This window comes from Fukomys damarensis, unplaced genomic scaffold, assembly GCF_012274545.1.
Source record: "Fukomys damarensis isolate Sample0158 unplaced genomic scaffold, DMR_v1.0_HiC HiC_scaffold_6, whole genome shotgun sequence".
NCBI classification, from domain to species: domain Eukaryota; kingdom Metazoa; phylum Chordata; class Mammalia; order Rodentia; family Bathyergidae; genus Fukomys; species Fukomys damarensis.
This window is the reverse complement of record NW_022900918.1, coordinates 43,254,716-43,276,642: the sequence shown is the minus strand read 5'-3', so window position 1 is coordinate 43,276,642 and position 21,927 is coordinate 43,254,716. Positions and strand designations below refer to the sequence as shown.

General features: G+C 54.2%; 2 protein-coding genes across 2 annotated transcripts in view; one reads left to right on the top strand and one right to left on the bottom strand.

Annotated features, from left to right (window-relative positions):
• Atp4b (ATPase H+/K+ transporting subunit beta) overlaps positions 1-7,511 on the top strand; it is an 8,087-nt gene extending 576 nt beyond the window's left edge. Inside the window, exons 2-7 of the mRNA XM_019206881.1 lie at positions 2,839-2,967; positions 4,113-4,226; positions 4,313-4,512; positions 5,064-5,120; positions 6,245-6,346; positions 6,790-7,511. Coding sequence (XP_019062426.1) covers positions 2,839-2,967; positions 4,113-4,226; positions 4,313-4,512; positions 5,064-5,120; positions 6,245-6,346; positions 6,790-6,951 — 764 coding nt within the window. The 3' untranslated portion in view covers positions 6,952-7,511. The remainder of the gene's footprint in view (positions 1-2,838; positions 2,968-4,112; positions 4,227-4,312; positions 4,513-5,063; positions 5,121-6,244; positions 6,347-6,789) is intronic.
• A 1,168-nt stretch (positions 7,512-8,679) lies between these two features.
• Positions 8,680-21,927, bottom strand: part of Tfdp1 (transcription factor Dp-1) — a 32,216-nt gene continuing 18,968 nt past the window's right edge. Inside the window, exons 3-11 of the mRNA XM_010619912.3 lie at positions 19,343-19,449; positions 15,592-15,713; positions 14,569-14,734; positions 14,250-14,393; positions 13,843-13,911; positions 12,746-12,897; positions 12,321-12,487; positions 11,509-11,587; positions 8,680-9,924 (exon numbers count right to left, since the gene is read on the bottom strand). Coding sequence (XP_010618214.1) covers positions 9,777-9,924; positions 11,509-11,587; positions 12,321-12,487; positions 12,746-12,897; positions 13,843-13,911; positions 14,250-14,393; positions 14,569-14,734; positions 15,592-15,713; positions 19,343-19,449 — 1,154 coding nt within the window. The 3' untranslated portion in view covers positions 8,680-9,776. The remainder of the gene's footprint in view (positions 9,925-11,508; positions 11,588-12,320; positions 12,488-12,745; positions 12,898-13,842; positions 13,912-14,249; positions 14,394-14,568; positions 14,735-15,591; positions 15,714-19,342; positions 19,450-21,927) is intronic.

The following is a 21,927-nucleotide window of genomic DNA, read 5'->3' as shown; positions in this document are numbered from 1 at the left end:
GCAGTGATGGTAGCTCTCTGGTCGAATAATTCGAGGCACATAGAGTTGTCCATCAAGGAACGAGTCTCTGGGACCCAGCATGTGCGCCATACTTGTGGTTCCCCCTACTGTGCAGGCTGCATCTCAGTACCTACTCCCTCTCTGTGCAGGACAGTGCCTAGAGGGCTGCTGGCCACCAGGACCTCTCCCTCCTGGCTGTGGGAGTCTGGCTAAGGCTGTCCTTGCTCACAATGAGGGGCACTGCAGGGCAAGTCCTCCACAAACAAATTGCACAGTGAGCTGAGAATTAGTGAATCCCCTACAGCCCCCTCAGGCCCTTGCCAGGAGTGCCTTGTAGGTCCCAGCGCCTCTGTGGGACTGCCTGTCCCGGGAGATGGAGTATGCCCCACCACAGAACATCCTGGCCCACCCTGCTTCCAGGGCCCAGGCAGCCCATGGGGTGCCAACTTGGGCCCCACCTCCCCGACCGCCCAGCTGAGGGGATGACAATGAGCAGTGGATTTCAGTGATGCAGCGGTTTGGGGCCCTCCTCAGGCGACTCAGCCCCTCAGCTCAGCCACAAAGTTGCCAATGATGCTGATGGTGTGCTAACCCACTGTCTGTACCTGCGGGGACACAGTGCGGCCTCTCTGAGGCCGGTTCTCTTGTGCTCTTGGCACGCCCTGCCTCTCTGATGTGACTTACACAGAGTACACACAAGAAGCCCTAGATAACAAAGCAAGTATGGCCAACAGAGCCTGGGCAGGATTCAGGCAACAGGGCTGGAAGGAGAGCAGAGGGGGCCTAGGCAGAAGTTGGGGTACAGTTGCCATTGTCCCCTCAGCCTTCAGGTGGGTGGGCCTAGCTGCTGAGGCTCCTGGGAACAGTCCTGCTGGCCACTGGGCCCCTCAGAACTTTCTGGAAAGGCCCCAGGCCCAAGTGTGGATGTAGACCTGGGGGTGAGTCTCAGGACCAAGGAAACCATCCCAGTGAGCTGACAAAAGCAAAGGAATAGGCTAATTTATCCTTGGGGGCAGTACCCAGAGACCACAGGGAGACCCATCCCTCTCCTGGTCTGGGTGAGGACTTTCTGCCCCTTCTCACTGCCAGCCAGAGGCTGAGTGGCCCGAGGTAGCAGTGAGGCTGCCAGGTTCAGGCTGACTCCGTCACTCCCTTCCCCAACACTCTTCATGTACCTGCAGTTGGTAGAGGTGGCTTCACCCCTCTCTGAACCTCAGTTTCCCCATCTAAAAAGTGGGGTTAGACAGTAAGGCTCTCTGACAGGGCACAGACTGCCAAGCCCCACCTGGCAGCTGAGCAGACATCACCCTACCAGCACTAGGGGACTCAGCCCCAGCTGGAGCAAGGCCTTCACCTGCTGAGGCAGCTGGCCTTGGGCCTGGGCTCATGGGGAAGAAAGCCTGGCACAGAGACCCACTGCCCGGCTCCCCGGGGATCCCGGCCAAAGAGCAGCACCATGTAGGATGTGGTGGCCCCAGGGTCACCGCCACCTTGTGACCCCTGCCTTCCACACTGCATGATGGGGCACTGGACCGAGACTCACGGAAGGGATCCCCACCAAGTCACAGGGTACACAACACGGTGCTGTCCTGGAGGGTGTGCCTCACATGCCCATCCACATGCACAAGTCTGGAGCTAGCCCTTAGCACCTGAGACAGCTGCTTTGATGAAGTTGTTTGGAAACAGGAAGGCAGGGTTCCCAGGCTGCCTGTGTTCAAGACTGCATCACAGGAAGAGCAGGGTTGTGCTTGGTTCTGACTCTGGAGGAACAAACAGGACAGAGCCACACACACCTGGAACATGGCCACTGCCCTCCCACATCGGCTTCCGGGCCTGGGGCTGCACGGAGCCAGCTATCCCTGTGTCTTCACTGCCCATGTCCCTGTGGGACTCAGAGGAGCACTGTGCCACCAGGGAACTGAGTATGGAGCCACCATGGGCAGTACGTCCCCTCTACCTCAGTTTCCCCTCCTGTGGCATGGGGGAACAGTCACTCATCTGGGGTGCAGAGCACAGGCTACTGGTTAGTGGATGCTGGCTGGGGTGACAATGACCTGCCCAGCCCAGTGCCTCGCAGTCAACAGTAAAATGGCCAGGGTGACAGCGCCACACCCAGGGCCACTCCCTCCCTGTGGTTCATTTGCACAGAAGATCTGTTATAGGGTGGTCTCTTTAGAAATGGCCCACCAATCAAAAGTATTCCAGGTCTTGCTTGCCTCGAGCAAAGAACTGGAGGAGAGAAACCAAAAACAGTGCCAAAGTTTATTTGAAAAGTGTGGGGTAAATGAGGATAGGAGAAACCAGCTCTGCAGAGCAAACGTGGGACAAACAAAGAGAAAAGGAGAAATGAAAGTACATGCTACATCCAAGACACGGGCACAGGCTGCTGTGCAAACTCTCGATAGCAGCTTTCCACGATGTGCCATCCACGTCTCGTGAGGGCTCTGAGAAGTGCTACATCCTGGGCTGCCCTGGGAGCTTGTGATTGATTGACAGGTGCTGCTCATTTCCCCAGCCAGCTTTGCCCTGCCCTGTCAGGCAGATCACGTGGGGACAAGCAGATCACCTGCAGGGCTAGGACTGACAGGGACAGCATTGTGGGGAAAGGGATGGTGCAGGCACAGGGGCTCACCGAGAGTCCCTGTTTTAGTTGCTGGCTCAGCAGGCCCTAGAGCAAGACTGCACAGCTGTGTGACAGCAGAGGGTGGAGGATCTGGAGGGAGCTGGGACCTGTGGGTGAGTGAGGGGGTCTGTGGGGCTCGGAGCAATGTGAGCCGAGGCCTTGCTGGGAATGCTGCCCTGACCTGCACGTGGCTGCCCAACTCTCTCTCCCCACAGTGTGGATCAGCCTCTACTATGTGGCCTTCTACGTGGTGATGACTGGGCTCTTCGCACTGTGCATCTACGTGCTGATGCAGACCATCGATCCGTACACGCCTGACTACCAGGACCAGCTGAAGTCACCAGGTAGGTGAATCCCAGAGATTCCCAGGCAGGGAGGCCTCCCAGCCTCATCTGATGAGGAAGACAACCCCAGCTTTCAGTCTGACGTTGGGTGCAGTTTGAAAACTAGAAGAGAAGGCCTTTGTTGCAGAGACAAGATGCCTTGAATCTGCTAATTCATATGTGTAGCTGTGCACCCAGGACACTTCGTGTGGGCAGGAGATGTCCCCGTCCCCACTGGACAGCCAGTGGTCCCTGGGGACAAGGAGAGGAGAGACAGGGTCCTGCTGCCTGTGGCCAGGAAACCAGGGTCAAAGCCTTTTCCCTGGTTTTGTTTGTATTTGCATTGCTGGGGATTGAACCCAGGGCTGTCTCCCTGTGCTACATCCTCAGACCTTTTTAAAATGTTTTTATTTTGGGACAAAGTCTTGCTAAGTCACTACTATGCTGCCCAGGCTTGGCTCAAGTTTCTGATTCTCCTGCCTTGGCCCTGCCAAGTGCCTGGGACACAGGTGTGCTCCCCCAGGGCCACTGACAAGTTTCTGCTTCAGCCTGGGTAAGGTTGTTACTTTCACAGCACCTATTAAAACAGCAAAGTGCCTGCTTACATATTTGCAAAGCAGCTTCCTGCACAGGACAGGCTGAACCTAGCACAGATCTTCCACATGTAGGAGTTGGAGGGAGAGGCGAGGGGGAGGTGGCAGGCGGTGCTGCCCCAAGGACACGGTACAAGGGACCACACAGCCCAAGGCAACAGGTAGGGATGGCTTTTGCTTCGCTTTCGCATGTTGTTTTTTAATTATTTTTACAACTAACATGCCATTGGACTGCTTTTGTACATCACCAAATCTAGGGGATATTTTTAAATGTGCATTCATTCAGATGGTTTCACGAGAGACCCAGCTATAGGCTTGAGACCTGTCCCTATGGAGTATACGCCTCTCCAGGACAGGCCCGGGCCTCACACCCACTGTGCTGTGTTCCGGCTCATGGGTAGGGGCCACAGGCCCGGGGCCAACGGCAGCCCAGCCTGTTACCCTCTGCACAGGGGGCCTGCAGACCAGCCCCATCTCAGCCAGGCCTCCGGGCATTCTGCCCGAGGCTCCCCGCATGGCTGGGTGGGCACATGTGAGGCTGCAGCAAGCAGTCAGACGATGCCATCTCCCCAGGGGTGACTCTGCGGCCTGATGTGTACGGGGACAGAGGCTTGGACATTTCCTACAACATCTCTGACAACAGCTCCTGGGCAGGCCTGGTGCACATGCTCCACAGCTTCCTAGCAGGTAGGCAGAGCCGGCTGCAGCTTGGGGCTTAGGTCTCCTGGAAAGAGTGCCAGAGTAGGGTGAACAGCAGCTCTGTGTCCCCACAGGGTACACCCCTATGTCTCAGAGGGGCAGCATCAACTGCTCGTCCGAGAAGTATTTCTTCCAGGACAACTTCAGGGCCCCAAACCATACCAAGTTCTCCTGCAAGTTCACAGCGGACATGCTGCAAAACTGCTCGGGCCTGACAGACCCCAGCTTCGGCTTTGAGGAGGGGAAGCCGTGCTTTATCATCAAAATGAACAGGGTGAGTGCAGGGGTCTCCCCCAGAATCCGTATTTCTCTGCATCCGAGCTCAGCGGGCGCCCATCACACATGGGTCCTAGGCCCCCATGGGGGTTGGCAGAATGGGGACTGTGGGGCTGGTGGTGCCAGGGAACTTCCCACAGCGGGTTTTCTGCCTGGGTCAACCTCCAGGCCCTGAGGGGCACTGCTGGTGACCGAGGCCGTGCCAGGAGGAAGAATCATGTGTGTCAGCAAAAAGGGCACAGGGCTGGCTCAGTGCTGTCCACCTGGTGGGCACAGGGCAGGGGTGCTGTCCAGGCCAAGGCCCAGAGGCAGAAGCTGCCCAGGCAGAGGGCCCAGGGTCACTACTCCAGAGACGGAAGGGCAGGGGGCTCCAAGGCCTACAGCACTTGTGTCCACCCCCCCCAGAAAAGCCACATGCTTGTGCACTGTCCCCACCGTGGCTGGCCAGGGTCCCTCCAGTGGCTGCAGGCAGGAGGGCTATGGCCATGGCTCTGTCAGGGCTTTAGCAGTTCAGCACTCAGGATGGGACACCAACATTTTTCCTTCCAGATTGTCAAGTTCCTCCCCAGCAACAGCACGGTACCTCGCGTGGACTGCGCCTTCCTGGTGAGTAGACTCAGGAGAGACTGCCACCCTCCGGCCGGGGCTTCTGGGGCGGCCTAGACCTGCAGACTTCAGGGGCTCATGGGAATGAACTTACTAGCCCTCAGGGACACCACAACTGTCAGTTGGGACAGGCACTGTCTGGAGCCTGGCGGTGCAGGCCCTGCAGAAAGGAACATGCTCTCTGTCATGGTCTTACTTCAGAGGCGACGCCACCAATTTCAGAATGCTTGGCAGTAGCTTGGGGAAACCACCCTACTTGTACCACAGAGCTGTGTCCTTTCTACTGGCTTATTTACAAACACCCCAGATCACCAGCAACAGTGGGTGTTTTGCCTAGGTTAGTGAGAGCTAGAGCTGTGACAGCTGACATCCTTCTTGCACAAGTGCCAGTATTTTTAGAAAAGAAAAAAACTACACTACTTTTCAAGTAAGATATTTAAAAGCTAACTTGTCGCTTGTGTTGTACCCCAAGCCCTGGTCCCCACATGGGTCCATGGACACATCGCTCACCTCAGAGCCTCAGTTCTCTCTGGGTTGCAGGATTTGGTTCTTCCTTCTCCAGTTACTTTGGCCACACATGTAGACTGACCCGACACCTTACAGAGGTGAAAGCATCCTCCCGTTCTTTGATGAGCTCAAGCTCCCTGTGGGAATTCCAGTTCTGACTGGAATCACTTGGGCTGAGCCTCAACAGCCGCACTCACTGAGTGGTTGGCAGCTGAGCACGTGGCTCTGTCTCGCTGCAGATGCGGGAGGCTCAGCCCTGCTGCGCTTGACCTGTGAGGCTCCAGTGGGAAGTGCGGGGTAAGGCCCCGGCTGTGCACAGACATCTTCCCCGCAACTCTGCTCCTGGCACTAGTTCTGAAGGCCCACTGAAGGGTACCCTGGGCACAGTGCCATGTGCCCGTGATCCCAGGCAGGAAGATCACAAGTTTGCGCCCAGTCTGGGCAACTGAGACCCCTCCTCAAAACAAAACAAAAGAGGGACTGGGGATGTCGCCGAGCATTGGGTTCTATCCCCAGACCCACGCAGAGGCCTTGCCCATGGCTCACCTCGTGTGCATGTTCACACCCCAGCCCACACATACCTGACCCTGGGCCCCGCTGTGGCTTCTCCTGTCCAGGACGAGCCCCACCGGGATGCCAGGACCCTGCAGGTGGAGTACTACCCGCCCAACGGCACCTTCAGTCTACACTACTTCCCCTACTATGGGAAGAAAGCACAGGTAAGAGGCCTGCTCCCCCTGCCCCACTGCAGCTGCCCACAGCCTCACGCTGTGCAGACAGGGAAGCAGCACAGGAAGTGAGGTGGGCCCAGGCCTGGCCGCTTTACCGGCTGAGTGTTTTCTGGATCCTGGCTCTCCCAACTCCCGACTGTTTATCTCACACAGCAATAAACATCCGCTCGGACTCCCTCCCTGCAGGGCTCTGCAAATCCTTACACCCACACACTCGGACCATCCTCTACTCACGGCCATCAGTGGCCGACGTTGACACGCGTCCCCATCCATGCAGACCAGGGTCCGCCCTCTCCAGGGTGCAGGTGGCCGCCCTGACTCCTCGTGGCTAGGGGGCCTGCAGACCTCACTGAGACACACGCGGAAGAACCCCTCTCCCACCCGTCTGCCTCTGGAGCTCTGTTGACACAGGGTTCTCGTATCTCCCTCAGCCCCACTACAGCAACCCCCTGGTGGCAGCGAAGCTGCTCAACATCCCTCAGAATGAGGAGGTCGTCATCGTGTGCAAGGTCCTCGCCGACCATGTCACCTTCGACAACCCCCACGACCCCTATGAGGGTAAGGTGGAGTTCAAGCTCAGGATTCAGAAGTAAAGGCCGGGGCAGGCCCTGGACTGCAGTGGCCTCTGCCCACCGGGGGACCATCACTGTGCATGCATGGCAACGCCAGGAAGCACTTGGGTCTGGGTCTCACCACTGTATCAGCTGTTCCCCATCAAATCCTATGCTTTGTTTTCTTTTTGTTTTGAGACAGGGTCTAAGTTTCCAGGCTGAACTTGCCATCCTCCTGCCTCAGCCTCCTGAGTAGTTAGGATTTCAGGCTTGCACCATTACACTTTTACTGTGCTTTGGATGGAACCTCAGTCAGGATAAGATGTGGTTACCTGAAGGCAGCCCCTGCCCAGTGAACCCAGCCCTATGATCACTCCTCTTCCACAGACTTCTCTTCCTATGACTTATTTTTTCTAGACTTTAATATGAACCACCATTCAAGGCAACATAAAACTAGAAGCACAGACAGCAAACATGGCTTCCAACAATGCACATTCTGAATTCTCCCTTCTAAAGATGTAAAAACAAAACACATTAAAGTTACTCTTACTCTATGTAAGACAGTCACATCTTTCCCAACCTGGGAGAACAGATAACTAAAAATCAAAACACTTCCTTCTTTAAAAGCCTCCTCTGCACAGTTGCAGGTGCAACGCAGGGCGTTGGCAGCTGTGAACACCCGAGGTTTCAGGGGCAGGTGGGTGGGGGAGCCAGTTACCATACACAGGCAGGACCTGGATCCAGTTAATCACAGCACTGGTCAGGTCCCCTTCCCTGGAACAAGTCCTTCCTCCTGCACCCCAAAAGCCTGGCCCGAGACAGCAGCGAGCACCCGCTGGGGACCGAACCCGGGCCTTGCACGAGCCACATCCAAGCTCCTTCCGCACAGGCAAGTGCAAGTCAGCCCGGCTCTCGGAGAGGATGTCTGGGAAAGGACAGGGCCAGAGAGTCAGACAAAACCATGGGGCTGCTCACAGTCTGTCCATCATCCTGTTCCTCAGCCTCGGTCATTTCCATCATCAGCCTTCAGGTTCAGTGTGCCACTTTTGACTTGCTCTAGGAAACTTCCGGCTTTGTTTAGGGCACTCTACAGCTCAGTTTTTCCAGCTTCCTCTAAGTTTCTGTCTGTTGTCTCTGGTTTTGCCCATCATCACTGTGCCTCTGAATACCTGTTCTCTGACAACAGTGGCATATCTGCCTGGTCTCTGCTAGGACACCACCGCCCTTTCGGGAATGTCTGCTGACTCTTTGCCTTTAAACAGGCCGTACTTTTCTGCTTCATGTCTTGGGACTTTCTTCGGAAAGTGGGGCATTTGAACCTGCCGCCATGGCGATGAGCAGCAGTTTCCCTGTCTCTCCTCGGCATTTTCTTCACTGCTGTTTAGGGGTGCAATGAGCTGTCCCTTGCCGGGCCCAGCTGAGGGTAAACTGCAGGTCTCTCTGCCCTAGCTATGCAGTCAGCTCCAAACTTCTCTGAAGTTGTTCTCACAGTCTCATCGGCAGCCCAGCAGGACGCTGTCTGCTCCAGGCCACAGCTGTGTGCTCAACCCCCAGGGAGCCACGACTCCAGGCAGGAGGGGTGCGGGCCCAGGACCCTGCTCAGAGGAGGGGTCCACACCCAGGACAGCGCAGGCCTGGGATGCTAATTCAGTGAGGGGAGGGCGCACCCGGGGACCCCATCCTAGTGCTGCAGCTGACTTCTCCACAGTGTAGAACTAGTCCAAGAAGTGAGGACAATTTTGAGATAATAATCCTGAATTAAAGAAACACAGAGCTTGTTTAAAATGCCCATGCGCCTTTTATTAATAAAAACTAACAGTGCCAAGTTAAAGTCAAACAATTAAAGTCTCTTTATATTCCATAAAATATTACAGAAAAGTTTATTTGTGTTTCAATAAAAAGACTATTGTTTCAGAACAGGCAGCTAATAGCAACTGTGCAGTTAACGGTTTTTGTGAGTAAATTTTAAAAGAGACAACTGCCTGTCCTTAAATTCCTTTCTTTTTATAAAAAAAGAACTATTAAAAATGATTGACAAATTTTGAGTTAAAAAACTGTTAAAACACTCTCTATGTTTAATTTCAACTTTATAATAGATTACATGAAGATGCTTAGGAAACAAATACAACATTTGTTTCGGTACATGTCTTTAAATGATAGACTTATAAGTATGTAAACAACTATATAATAAAAAGTTTCCAAACGCGGCCTGTAAGAAATCAGGCAAATTTTATCATAAGCAATAACCCTTCCACACATCCCAGGGCTGCTCCCACGAGGCAGTAACCTTCTACCAAAGGAAAACAAGCATGTCACAATTAGCTGGTGCAACAGAAAAAGTGTGCAGGTCTGACGGGTTTGCAACATCGACATAATTTAAGGAAAAGCAAGATCATAATAAAATTTATGGCGCTCAACTACTTTTAAAAACAGAGCTTTGTTATCCGCTTGGCTCTCTGGGTCCTGTTTGATTTGTCGGGGAAGACTCATGCTGGAGCTCCGCTCTCCGCCAGCAGGTGGCGCCTCTGAGCACACGGCAAACTGCACCCAGATTGGGCCACCGCGGGTAGGACGTCACCCGCAGAAATCCAGCAAGCACTGCTGAGACAGAAACAAACTCTGAACTAAAGAAAAAAATAGAACACGAAGGTAAATAGAGGCTCTGCATCAGCACACTGGCACCAGACACGCACGCGCACACACGTCTCCACAGTGTGCGGAACAGTCCTTGCTTATCGGAGGTGCGCATCTAAACCCACAGCTTACCGCGCCTTCCCAGGGAAGGCCAGAAAGGGAGAAAAACCCACGCTAAGAAAAGTTTCTCTTTTCTAACGATGATTCCTGAAGCTGACGGGGGTGCGCAGGCGTCAGTCATCCTCGTCGTTCTCGTTGAAGTCGTCCTCGTCCTCATCGTCCTCCCCGACGTAGGACACGGGCGTCTCCACCCGAGAGCCACTGTACTGAGACCCATTGGAGCTGGTGGCCAGGGTCCCCTCCGCTCCGTTGCTCAGGTCACTGTGGGGACAGCGCCAGCGGGCGGTGAGCGGTGAATGGCCTTGCCACCCAGCGCAAGCACAGGCAGCACCACTCTGCAAGGACCGGCTTTTAAGCAATGCCATGAAAATGGAAAATTTAAGAACCAGCAATGCGGGCCCACCTTCCTGAGCAGCTCCTGTACCCTAACCTGAACACCATGCTGGCCACCACACTGGCAGGGGTCCCAGGGCACACGTGGAAAGGTGGTGAGTCCTCCAATTCCTCCAGCCCGTGGCGGGCCAGGGAAGAGGCACAGGCAGGCCAGGACAATGGCAAGCCTATTGACGGGCACTTGCCTGGCATGCACAAGACCCTCGGGCCAGGCTCCATAAAGGGGCAGCACCCTGAAGTCTGAGCGCCACAGGCGCTGCCCTGACACCCCTCACTGTGCCCTGGACCCAGCTGGCCCTCAACCTGCCACCAACACCCCTCCCAGCCCTTACCGCACCCTCTGCCTGCTCGGCAGCCCCTGCCCCACCATGCTAGCAACCTGCAACTGGAAACTCAGCCTGGCAGGACAGGGCAGAGGTGAGAAGTGCACCACAAAGCAGATCCTTTGATTTTCCTAGTACCTGTAGCCACCTGAAGGCAGCTTTATAAAACACCTAACCTGCTCCTACCTTATCCCGCCTCTACTAAAACTGGTTTTCTTTGAAATGGCAGAGCTGTTTCCAGCCTAAAAACTGACGGAGATGGAATGATGTCAATGAAGAGGGTGACCTGAAGGTGGAATCCCTAAAATCACTCCAACTACATCTCAGCTGTGCCCTCTGCTAACAATGTGCAGCCTGACACCCACAGTCATAAGCACCCTGGAGCCCAAGATGCAAGGGAAAGACCCAATGGCACAGGACGCAGGGACATCTCCGAGGTCCCGTCCTCCAGCCTGCTGTGGCCCAGATCTCAGCCCGAAGTGTCCAGCCAGGTCTCACCAGACTGACCCTGTTCCACAGGCCTATGGTGACTAATTCACCCCGCTCTAAGGCCATTAACATGTTACCTCTCGGGGTACAGCAATGCCATGGGAGACACACCAGGGCACCCCAGGAAGTGAGAAACCACAGCAAGTCCTGCATCTTAAAGCACTGAATGCCAGGGACATCACTGTGCCAGGTGAGGTTAAACACTCATCTAAATAAGAAAGGCCCTTACACAGCACACAAAATACGTGTGATAAAGTATGAGGTGAAAAAAAAAGCAGAGAACAAAATCTTACATACACTAAGACCTCAAATGTTTTAATAAAATAAAAAGTGAAAGACCTGTTGGTCCTGAGCTCCTGGGGTTAAGGTGGATTTTGCTTCTTTCTTTTTCTTGTTGGTACTGGGGATCAGACTCAGGATCTTGCCTCTTGGCAGGCAGGTGTGGCACCACTGAGCTACATGCCCTGCCCGCCCCCCTTCTGATGTTACTTTAAAAAAATAAAAACAGGAATCCAGTTTCATTTTTTAGGAGGAAGAAGCCAACTGAGAAAAGAAGCCTCTTCTACCGGGGAGAAGGGTGCAGTCCCAGCCTGGGCACCCCTGCCCACCCAGTGATGCCCGAGCCCAGCCCTGCGGTCACCTGGCGGACAGCCTCGTGCCATTGGACGCTGAGCTTGCTGTTGTGAGGAATACGCTGCCGATGGACCCCTGGGCCATTTCTGAAAAGGAGAGTACGGAGCAATGCTGGGACCCAGCCAGGGGCCTCCACAGGGTGCAGGCCACTGTCAGGGGCCCCCACAAGGCACACACCCCTCAGCCCGGCACAGTGCAGACAGGGCACTGCACAGGCCTGTCAGTGTCATGGCAGGAAGTGTGTACAGCAGGAAGTGGGGCCTCAGGTGAGAGACAAACACTTGCACAAGACCGACCAACCTCCCTGGGCACCGGCAGGAAGGGGTTCAGGGTGGGCAGGACCCCGAGCCCCCAGTGTGGTGGATGGGCCAGAGCCCTCCAAGTTCAAGGAGAAATCACTGACCCTCTGGGGAACAAAGCCAGACTCAAGCTAGGGACACAGATTACAGGCATCTTCTCCGAGTCCCTACCACAGAGCCAGCCTCAGCCAGGACCCAGCCCTAGGCACAGCCCAGCAAAGGCCCAGCATGCAGTCGGGTGTCACTGCCTATGTCCATGCGCCCTGGCAGAATAGCTCCCCCAGCAGGAAACTGAGCTGGCTGCCAGGTCCCAGGGCTATGGACTGCCTCAGGGCCACCACTCGAACTACGCTGCTTTTCCTCACTCTGGCTCCAACCCAAAAGACAAACCCTGACTTTTCTTCACATCTCTATCACATCATCAACCACACAGGCCACTCTCAGACTCACGCTCTCCTGTGCAGTGGCCTGAGCTTGGCTCATCTCAGCACATATGCTCAGTCGCCAGGGTGTGACTGACCTGTCACGTACGGCTCCAGAGCTTTGGGCACCAGGCTTCGTGCCATCTTGAGGTCCTCAGCAGAGCAGCTGCCGGACTCCAGGCCGCAGGCCATGCCCATCCGCTTCAGCACCTCAATGTCATCATGGATCTCGAATGTGTTGTCGAAGTTAAACAGGTACTCAAATCTGCAGGACAGGTGCAGTCACAAAGCCAGCCCCAGGCGAGGTCCCTCCCCCAGCTGTGCCCACCCACAGCCCACAGACCAAGGACGGCCCTAGGGAAGGCACACAGTATCACACCCAGGCAGGCACGTGCCAGGAAACCTCATGGCCTGTATAGGCAGTGGGCCAGGCTTGAGGCCACGGCAGGGGACAGCAGCGCTGCTGCTGTGCCATGCCAGGAACAAGCCCTGAGAACATTCCCACACGTCCATCATGACACACTTGTCATTGGAGATACTGCAGTCAATGACGGTCTTCCTGCTGGTGTTGACGATGATGAAGGGCAGGTGGATGACGGAGTTGGGTGGGGGTGGCCGCCGGGCCTGCTGTTCTGCCTGCCTGTTTCTCTGCACCAAGTTCTTGAAGGCGATTTGCTGGAAAGAGGGGACAGCCAACCTGCAGTTCCAGCATCTGAGCCTCTCCCCCAGGAGCAGCCACCCTGCCCGGGCAGGGCAGAGTGGCAGGAGGTGGGAATGTGAGCCTTGGGAGATAAGAACCCACCAGCAAGGACTGACGTTGGGAGCAACACTCCCCACACAGCCATACCACAGGGGAGCCTGGCCCTGTGACCCGAGGGGGAGGGTGACGCCTCCTCCCAGACAGGGAACCACAGGGCCCCACCCAGAGAAGGGACCGTGCCACACATGCAGCCACACCAGACAGGCTGGGTGCCGTGGAAGAACAGAGGTGGTGGCCCCACCTCCTCTTCCCTCTGGGTGGGAGAGCAGGCTGGGCCCCCAGGTCTCCCAGGTTCCTCTCAGTGCCTGGATTAGGGTCACTGCCACCCTGCAGCCAGCTCTGCACATGCTTTGTCTGTCTGCACTGCTGCCTGTGCTGACAGGGAACTCTCAGCTCTCCGTGGGAAGCCCTGCCCCTCGCTGTGGACACATCAGCCCGATGGGGGCCATCCTCTGAGCAGCAGCTAAGGCCCAGGCCACCACACTCCCTGCACACCACCGATTGCTCACTCAGGCCACAGGAGCACATGCACACGCTGCTCACACACATGCTCCCATTCACACAGGCTCCTCTGCATACATGTTGGCACCTGTTCACACTTGCAGACCTGCTTACATTTGCACATGTTCACTAACCTGCTCACGCCCATACTGGTTCTCACACTTGCATGTGCTTGCTCACACTAGTACAGACTTGTTCGCGCATATCTGTGCACACTCCCATACCTGCTCACTCCCACATCCGCTCAAGCTTGCCCACAGGTGCCCACACCAGACACATCTGCTCATGCGTGCATACATGCGCAGGCTTGCACACTCTGCAGCATGCAGGCTGTGCCACAGACCCCTCCTGGCACCCACCTGCAGGATGAGCTCCTGGAGCTGGGCCTGCTTCTGCTTGATCCTTTCCAGCCGCCGCTGCCTCTCCACCTACAACATGCAGAGGGGCCGTCGCTGCGGTCGGCACAGTGCAAGGCAAGCCCAGCCCATGCCTTGTGGGGCTCCAGTCACCACTGCATGCCAGGATGCCAGGGTCCAGCAGTTCCAGAAGTGGCCTGCTCCCCAACCCCATCCTGGATGCGGCTGCGGCATTTTTTAAACCCCATGAAGGAAGGTTGAGAATTAAGCTCCCCTCAAGCTCAGGGTTCAGTCAGCGGGGCAGAGGCCCCAGGGTCCAGAAACAAGTCACAGGGCAACTGCCAAGACCCTACCAGGGATCACGACGGCACAATGCCCGTGACACATGGAAAAGGGAGGTTAGGATGCACCTCGAGGTTCTGGCATTCCTGAGCCGAGTTCGTGGGCAGGCCGATCCACTTGATCTCCTTCTTCTCCTTGGAGATGATGTTCATGGCCATCAGCACGTTTAAGGCATCATAGACACGCCGCCGTATGTTCTTCTGGTCATACGCCTGGGGGCGCGGAGCAATGACTTCTGAGTGAGTCCAACCTCATCAATGAGTATCGTGGACCAGGCCGTGAGTGCATCCCCGTGAGGCCCCCTGGGGTACCTCACAGAACACTGCTCCCAGCCAGGCTGCGGCCACTCGCCCTCGCACCACCCTGGACCCTCTGTGCTCCACTTACAGACTCGTTTGGCAGGATGTGGTTGTCGGCAGCACTGAACTCTGCGACCAGCTCATCGGCCACCTCGTTGTAGGAGGTGGTGCCCTTCCGCTGCACCTTCTCACACACCTTCATGGAGAAGTGCCGCAGGCCCTTGCCGTGCTTCTCGCCCTTCCTGTTTCGCTTCCTGCAGATGGGCGGAGGCCGGGGGTCAGCCTGCCCCAGGATGCACAGGCCCTGCGGCCCTCCAAGCCCTTGCCCAGAGCCTCAGGACAGCTCCTCAGCACATGAGGACACAGAAAGTGGCGGCATCCTCGAGACTTCTGTGAGGCAGACAGCACCGTGTGTGCCAACACCCCGAGCAATGCCCCTCCTGGAGGTGGTGACCAGCCTCAGGCTGCCTTGCATTTTGGTGTAATTTAGGAATTTTCAGGGCTCATCGTGGCGGGCCACTGTGATATGTGAGGCACACGTGCGGCCGAGGTTGGTCCTATACCCACAGGCCCGGGGCACCCAGCACGTGTGCGATGAAAGAAGACTTGTGGAAACTGTATACGTCACCTCACGGAGGACAAAGGTCCCTAAGCTCTTGACAGCTGAGCTTTGGGCACAGGCGGTTTTGTTGCAGACCCAAAGCAGACCCCATCTCACAACTGTGCCTCAGTTTTTGAGTAAGACACAGCTGATGCTCAGGAGAATCACTTCCAGGTCAGATGCTACAGCCACATAGTCTGGTGGCACCACCAATGGGGCACAACACGGCATGGCACAGGACAAAGCCTAGGATGGCCATACATCCCCACGCAGACAGCAGGCAGCAGGCAGTTTCATGGCAGGCATGTGTGCATGGGAGGTGACTTCCTCCTCTCCGGGGCCCAGAACTTCTGACCCTCCAGGTGGAGGAACATCCCACCTCCATCTCTCTGCCAGCTTGTGTCGTGACATGCAGCCAGGTGGGAGGGTCAGGGGCCCAGTCACCTGGCCATGTGATCCCGAGATAGAGGGCGGCCTTCCAGGCAGGCATGGGGTCCAGGGGATACGCACCCGGCAGACCACGGTGAGGACTCAGAGGGCTGGCTCTGGGACACAAAGTGCGTGCTCGGGGTGTGTGGGCTTCCAACCACGATCGTGCTGGATGCTGCTGGCCGCTGGGGTGTGCCGATCACCTGCAGGAGGGGACATTTCAGGAGTCAGCCACCTCCTGCACCTGGACACCGTGGCTTTTGTCACCCGCTGTACCTGCAGCCATAAGAAATGACAGCAATGACGATGCCCCATGGGTGGCTGCTTCCATCACGTAGTTCTGAGCCAGCACTGGCACCATCTTTTCAGTGTTAATGCTGCATCCACCCAGCTGAGGCGAGGGGATGAAGGCACACCCACAACAGATGGCAGTACTCACAGTGCGCAGGGTGGCAGTCGAATTTAACAATGGGGCACTGAGACATGTTTCTGGTTTTCCTCTTAGCCTCTTTCACTTTTTAATAAGATAGATAAGGCTAAAACTGTATCCTCATATGCTACTAAAATGGCCAGAACACAAAGAAAAGCTCTCAAAATGCAATACCCGGCCAGGCATTTAGTTCAGTGGTTCCACTATCCACGTCACAAGCGCAAGGGCCCGAGTTCGATTCCTGGTACCCCAAAACAAAAAAAGCAATAGCAGCACAGACAGCACCTTCTCCCAACTCTGTGTTAATGGTGACAGCTGCTGTCACATGTGTGCCAGGTACCCCGTAGCATCAGGGAAGAAGGGAGGGCAGTGAGCCCAGGAGCAAAGTGCAAACTGGTTCATCTGCCCCAAGCTCCTGGGTCGAAGTGAGGCATCCACGGCGTCTAGCAGAGAGGACACAGCAGAGAGGAACCCGTTACGGTTTCAACATCATCACAAAAACCCTGCTGTGGGGCCATCTCAGTGAGGAACACTACTCCTTGGTAAATGCCCTGTGTTTGGTTTGCCACCCTGTCTCAGATGTCACACACCACGTGGGACCAGAGCTGTTTTGGTTTGGAGGATGGAAGCCACAGTGCTAGCTGCTGGGGCCATGGAGGCCCTGGGTCAAGAGCTGGACTTGCTCTGCGGCCACACTCTGGAATTGGCCACAAACTCAAATTAGCAACGTCGGCAAAAGCAAGACAACAGGTGATAGAAATCTTTTGGTCTTACAAAGCACCAGGACGCTTCTGCCCTGTTCAGTGGATATGCAGGTACGTTCAGGACCCAGGGTCACTGGGAGGACACAAGTCTTGTGAGGTTCGGAGCTGCATGGTCAGCGCGGACTGCCAAGGCCAGGCCATCCAGGACCAAGCTCCACTCAATCCCATGGGAGACTTGGGCTGGGGCCAGTGGCTCACACAGGGCCACCACCCTTGCACATGGACCAGAAACAGGCAAGTGCCCCACAGCCTCCCCGAGACAGTGTCAGCTCGCCCCAGAGCCTGCAGTGGGACCACAAGGAGCAGAGCCTGCACTCAATGTGATGGCCACATTCCCTGACCTCAGACACGGGTGGCCCCATGCAGCAATCTCCCAGCTGCGGCGTGCAGGTGGGATGGCCCTGCCATTGCCCTCACACTTCCACTGCTGTTCAAGCAGTCCCTGTGGACTGCTGTGCAAGGGCCAGGCAGCTCGGATGCTGCCTGCACTGCTGTCTCCACTGCCCAAGCCGCTTCATAACCGTGTCTGTCAGACAACACCACGTGCACCCCAGGACAGCCAGGCACCCTTGCGAGCTGGCCAAGTATGAGCTCTGTGCTTGTGGCCCAAGGACGGGACGTGGAGCAGGTGGTAGACATTGTAGGATAGGGGACAGCCCACACACACACCACCAGAGGACCCTCCTCTGGGACCACAGCACCTAGGAGCCACCTGGGGCTAGCAGGAGGCAGGACCCCACTGTCACAGATTTAATTTGCAGCCTGAGACGGAGCCCTGGCAGGGAAAGTCAGAGCCCCAGAAGCAAAGGCTGCTTCCTGGGCTGTAACAGCCTGGTCTCTGTGGAGGTGCAGGCCAGGTGACTGGATCACAGAAGCCCCTCCTATCCTCACTGCAGGAACAGGCTGGTTCAGCTGGTTCACAGGGAGGGTGTGGCTTCAGATCCCAGCCTCCTGACCTGCAACAGAGATCCCTCCTCCTCCACAGCTGGCCACACTGGCACCTGGGGCACCTGAGTATTTGTTGTTCTGTGGCACCGGGCAAGCACTCACCACTGAGCAAACCTTGGCCTGAAGGAGGTGTTAGGACATCTCCTCCTGAGTCTGCACCTCAACCTCATGTATCCCAGAAATTACAATCTGGATTGCCTCAGTGGACACTGATTCCACCTGCTGGAAGAATCCAAGTACTCATCAGGGAGGATGAAGGAGGCAAAGCTGCCCAGGACAGGGAGTGTCCACCCAGCTCTCCTCTGGAGAAGGGCTGCCTCCTGGTGGGCACCCTGCCTGAGCCCTCTCCTCCCAGGCCTGACGGGGACATGCAGGACTCAATGCCTACAGTCACCTCACACAGGGCAAAGCATCACCATCCATGTCAGAGTAAGTCGGGTGGCCTTTCTTAACCCTCAGTTATAACAAGGTTTCCAGTTACCTGCAACACGAAAGCTTACTTCACGTGGGTGCCATTTCAGAGCTCAAGACAGCAACAAGCTCTCCCCACAAGATTCAGCTCAAACCACAGGGCTGGCCTTCACCTGAGGAAGCCCGCCTGCCTCAGCCACCTGCTCCCAGTCACCCCTCCACCCACAGCAGGTGCCACTGCTGAGACAAGGAGCTGAATTCTGCTGTCACATGACCCATGGTATCTATCCCATCAGCTAGAGAAAGGACAAGGCAGAACAAAACTGGGCTTTTCAGCTTTATCAAGTGGTACCGAAAAGCAGAAAATCCAACAGAAAGGTGTGAGGGTCCAATATGCACGTACAGTTGCCTTCTCTGAAGAAATGGGGTACACAGAAAAGTCACTCAGAAGACAGCAGCACAGAGAACCGACCTGGGACTGCGTCTGGGGGCGGGGGACCATGGGGCCTGTGAAGATGTGAGGATGCCTGCGGGACAGTGCCACACCTCTTACTCCAAATACAGGTCCTCTTTCTGCTCAGACCCTTCTCAGAGAGCACAAGACAGCAGCGGGACAGAGGCCAGGGTGCTGGGCAGGTGGGGGCACTGCGGGAGGAGCAGGAATGTCACCGAGGTCCAGGCCTTGTCAGGCGGCCCAGATTGAAGCCTGCAGCCTGGAACCGGGAGGAGCTGCAGCAGGGCAGGTGGGGTCCGGACTATGCAGGGTTGGCAGATGTCCTTCCCTGACCCACAGCCTATGATAGGAGGAAGGCACTGAGCCCCTGCTGCCCCGGGACAGCCACCCAGGAAGCACAGCAGCTGTCAGGAGGTCAGGTGCTGTCACTACAGAGTGGCCTTGCTATCCAGTGCTCAGGATGGGGAAGAAAGCTGGCTCGGGCCCAGGTCGCATCCTATGTTACACCTGCCACCCATCAGTCATCTTCCAGGGATGGCAGGGACACCCGCCATGTACACAGTGCACATTCCACCTACAGTCACAGACGGGACAAGAGCTCTGAACCAGTGAGTCCACTGTGGGACGTCAGCAAAGCCAGCCAGTGTCCACCACAGATGTCAGTGACCTCAGCCAGCATCCACTCAGGGATGTCAGCCACCTTGGCCGGCATTCACAGTGACATCAGTGACCCCAGCCAGCGTCCACCGAGGGGCCAGTGCTACGCTCCTGGAATGGGGCTGCAGGATAATGCCCACCTCACTCCCAGGCCCACCGCCACCTTACCACTTGCTGCGTGATGTTGACATTGGACTGTCCGAAGGTTTTGGGCAGGAGCTGCTTCCCGAGTGTGTTCACCGTGGTTGGGTGGACAGCCACCAGGGACACCACACCTGCAACACAAGGGCACAGGTCAGGGCCACGCTGCTCTGCGCACGTGATGGCTTCAGGAGGGCGGCGCTTCCCAAACTGCTCTGCTGCAGAGATCCCGGGAGCTCGGCTTTGGCCCCCATCCCTCCATCCAGCGCCCGCCCTGGGCTGTGAGAACTGGGCTGCGTCTGGTGTTTCCAACCGCTCTGGGTAGGTACCACCAGCCCTGCCATCTCTGCCTCAGGTGAAATGGCATTTCCACTTTTCTCACCTGGCAACATCAGACACGTTTGACACATGATCCTGATAAAGATGCCACATACAATTATTTTGGGGGAGGCATCTCAGTTACAAGATGAGTTAGTCATGACGTGAGCCAGGGAAACAACACTCTTTAAACAGCAAAATATACTGCAACGGCTTTTCAAAGGAGCTACGTGATACCATCTATATGTGTGAGCCAATTCTTCAAGATGAGTATGATTATGTACCACAAACATATGCTAATTAAAGAAGAAACTAAAAAAGTTTTCAAATATAGCTTTATGGTCTGACTGATGCAATCCTTTAGCAAAAAAGATGATAAATATATTATTGATATTTCTATAGTTGCTAATCATATTCCATCCATATCTATAGCCTATGATACTAAATTATGAAGTCATAAAGTTTAGTGCTTGCTTAAACTAAATATCTTTAAATTTTTAAAGCACAATATTCTGGTTTTCTAAAGTAAATGAGTGTGTTTAAAGCACCCAGCATGCCCTTATGGGACACGGGTGGACAGTGAGCAGGGCCTTCACGGAAGCAAGTCTATCTCTTCTGTTCTGTTGATCCATCATTACTGTGACAGTGCCGAACTGTTTTACCACTGCAGCTGTGTACTATAACTTGAAATCTTGGACTCCGATCCCTCCTGCTTTGCTCTTGTTCAGGATTGCTTTCACTATTATGGGTCTCTTCTGGTTCCACAGAAATTTTAGGATTGTTTTCTCTATTTCTTTGATGAACACTGTTAAATCTGCTTAACAATTTGGATTCTGTCTATCCAGGAACTGGATATCTTTCTGTCTCGTGATGTCTTCTTTCATCTCCTTTTTCAGAGGACTGTAATTTTCAATGTATAGGTCTATCAATTCCTCAGTAAGGTTAATTCCTACATATTTCATTTTTCTTTATGCATATTGTTTTCTTCTTTAAGTGAGTTCATTATTGGGGTAGAGGAACACTACTGATTTTTGAGTGCTTACTCTGTATCCTGATACATTCTTGAATTTGGTCACTAATTCTATGAGACTTTTGGTGGAGTTTTTTTGGTTCGTCTATGTAGAGGATCATGTCATCTGCAAATAATAATTATTCCTTTTTTATATGTATCCCTTTCATTTCTATCTTCTGCCTGATCTGGCTAATGTTTTGAGGATGACTTTGAGCAGGAGTGGTGATGCTGATATCCCTATCTTGTTCCTGATTTTAGAGAAAAGGCTTTCAGTTCTTCCCCATTACAATGTTTGTCACAAATGGCTTTTATCAGATTGAGGTAAGGTCCTTCCATACCTACGTTCTTCAGAGTTTTTATCATGAATGGATGTTAGATTTTGTCAAGTTTTTTCTGCATCTACTGAAATGATCATGTGATTTTTGTCCTTGCTTCTGTTTATGTGATGCAATGCTACACATTTATTGATTTGCATATGTTGAACCATCCCTGAATCCCAGGATGAAGACTACTTAATCATGATGTATGATCTTTCTGATGATTTGGTGCATTCTGTTTGCCTGTATCTTATTGAAGAGATTTGCATTTATGTTCATTAAAAAGACTGGCTGGTAGGTCTCTTTTCTGGCTGGGTCGTTTTCTCATTTTTAGAATAAGGGTAATGCTAGCTTCCAGGAAAGCTTTGAGAGTACACCTTCTCTTTCCATTTCATTAAAAGGACCTGAGGAGTTTAGGCATTAGATCTTCCCTGAATTTCTTGTAGAATTTGGCAGTAAATTCACGAGGCCCTGGGATTTTCTTAGTTGGCAGGATTTTTAAATTATTGCTTCGATTTTATTGCCTGTTTTGGATTACTTAGGGTTTTTATATCTTCTTGGTTCAGTTTTGATTATTTATATGTATCTAAGAATCTATCCATTTCTCTGCATTCTCTAATTTATTGGAATACAGGTTTTCAAAGCAGTGGTTATCTATTGTGACTTCATCTTTTTTGTGTGTTTTTTTAAGACTGGCTAAGGGTTTATCTATCTTGTTTATTCTAAGAGCCAACTCTGACTTATTGACTGTATGCGTGTGTTTTAGTCTCAACTTCATTAATTCCTGATTTTTATAATTTCCTCCCTTATACTAGCTTTGAATTTAGATTGTACTTGTTTTTTCTAGGACCTTAAAAAAAGGTCCTTCCAGGCCGGGGATTTAGTTCAGCGGTTCAGTGGCCTGCCTGGCAAGTGCAAGGACCCGAGTTCAATCCCCAGTACTAAAAAAAAAAAAAAAAAAAAAA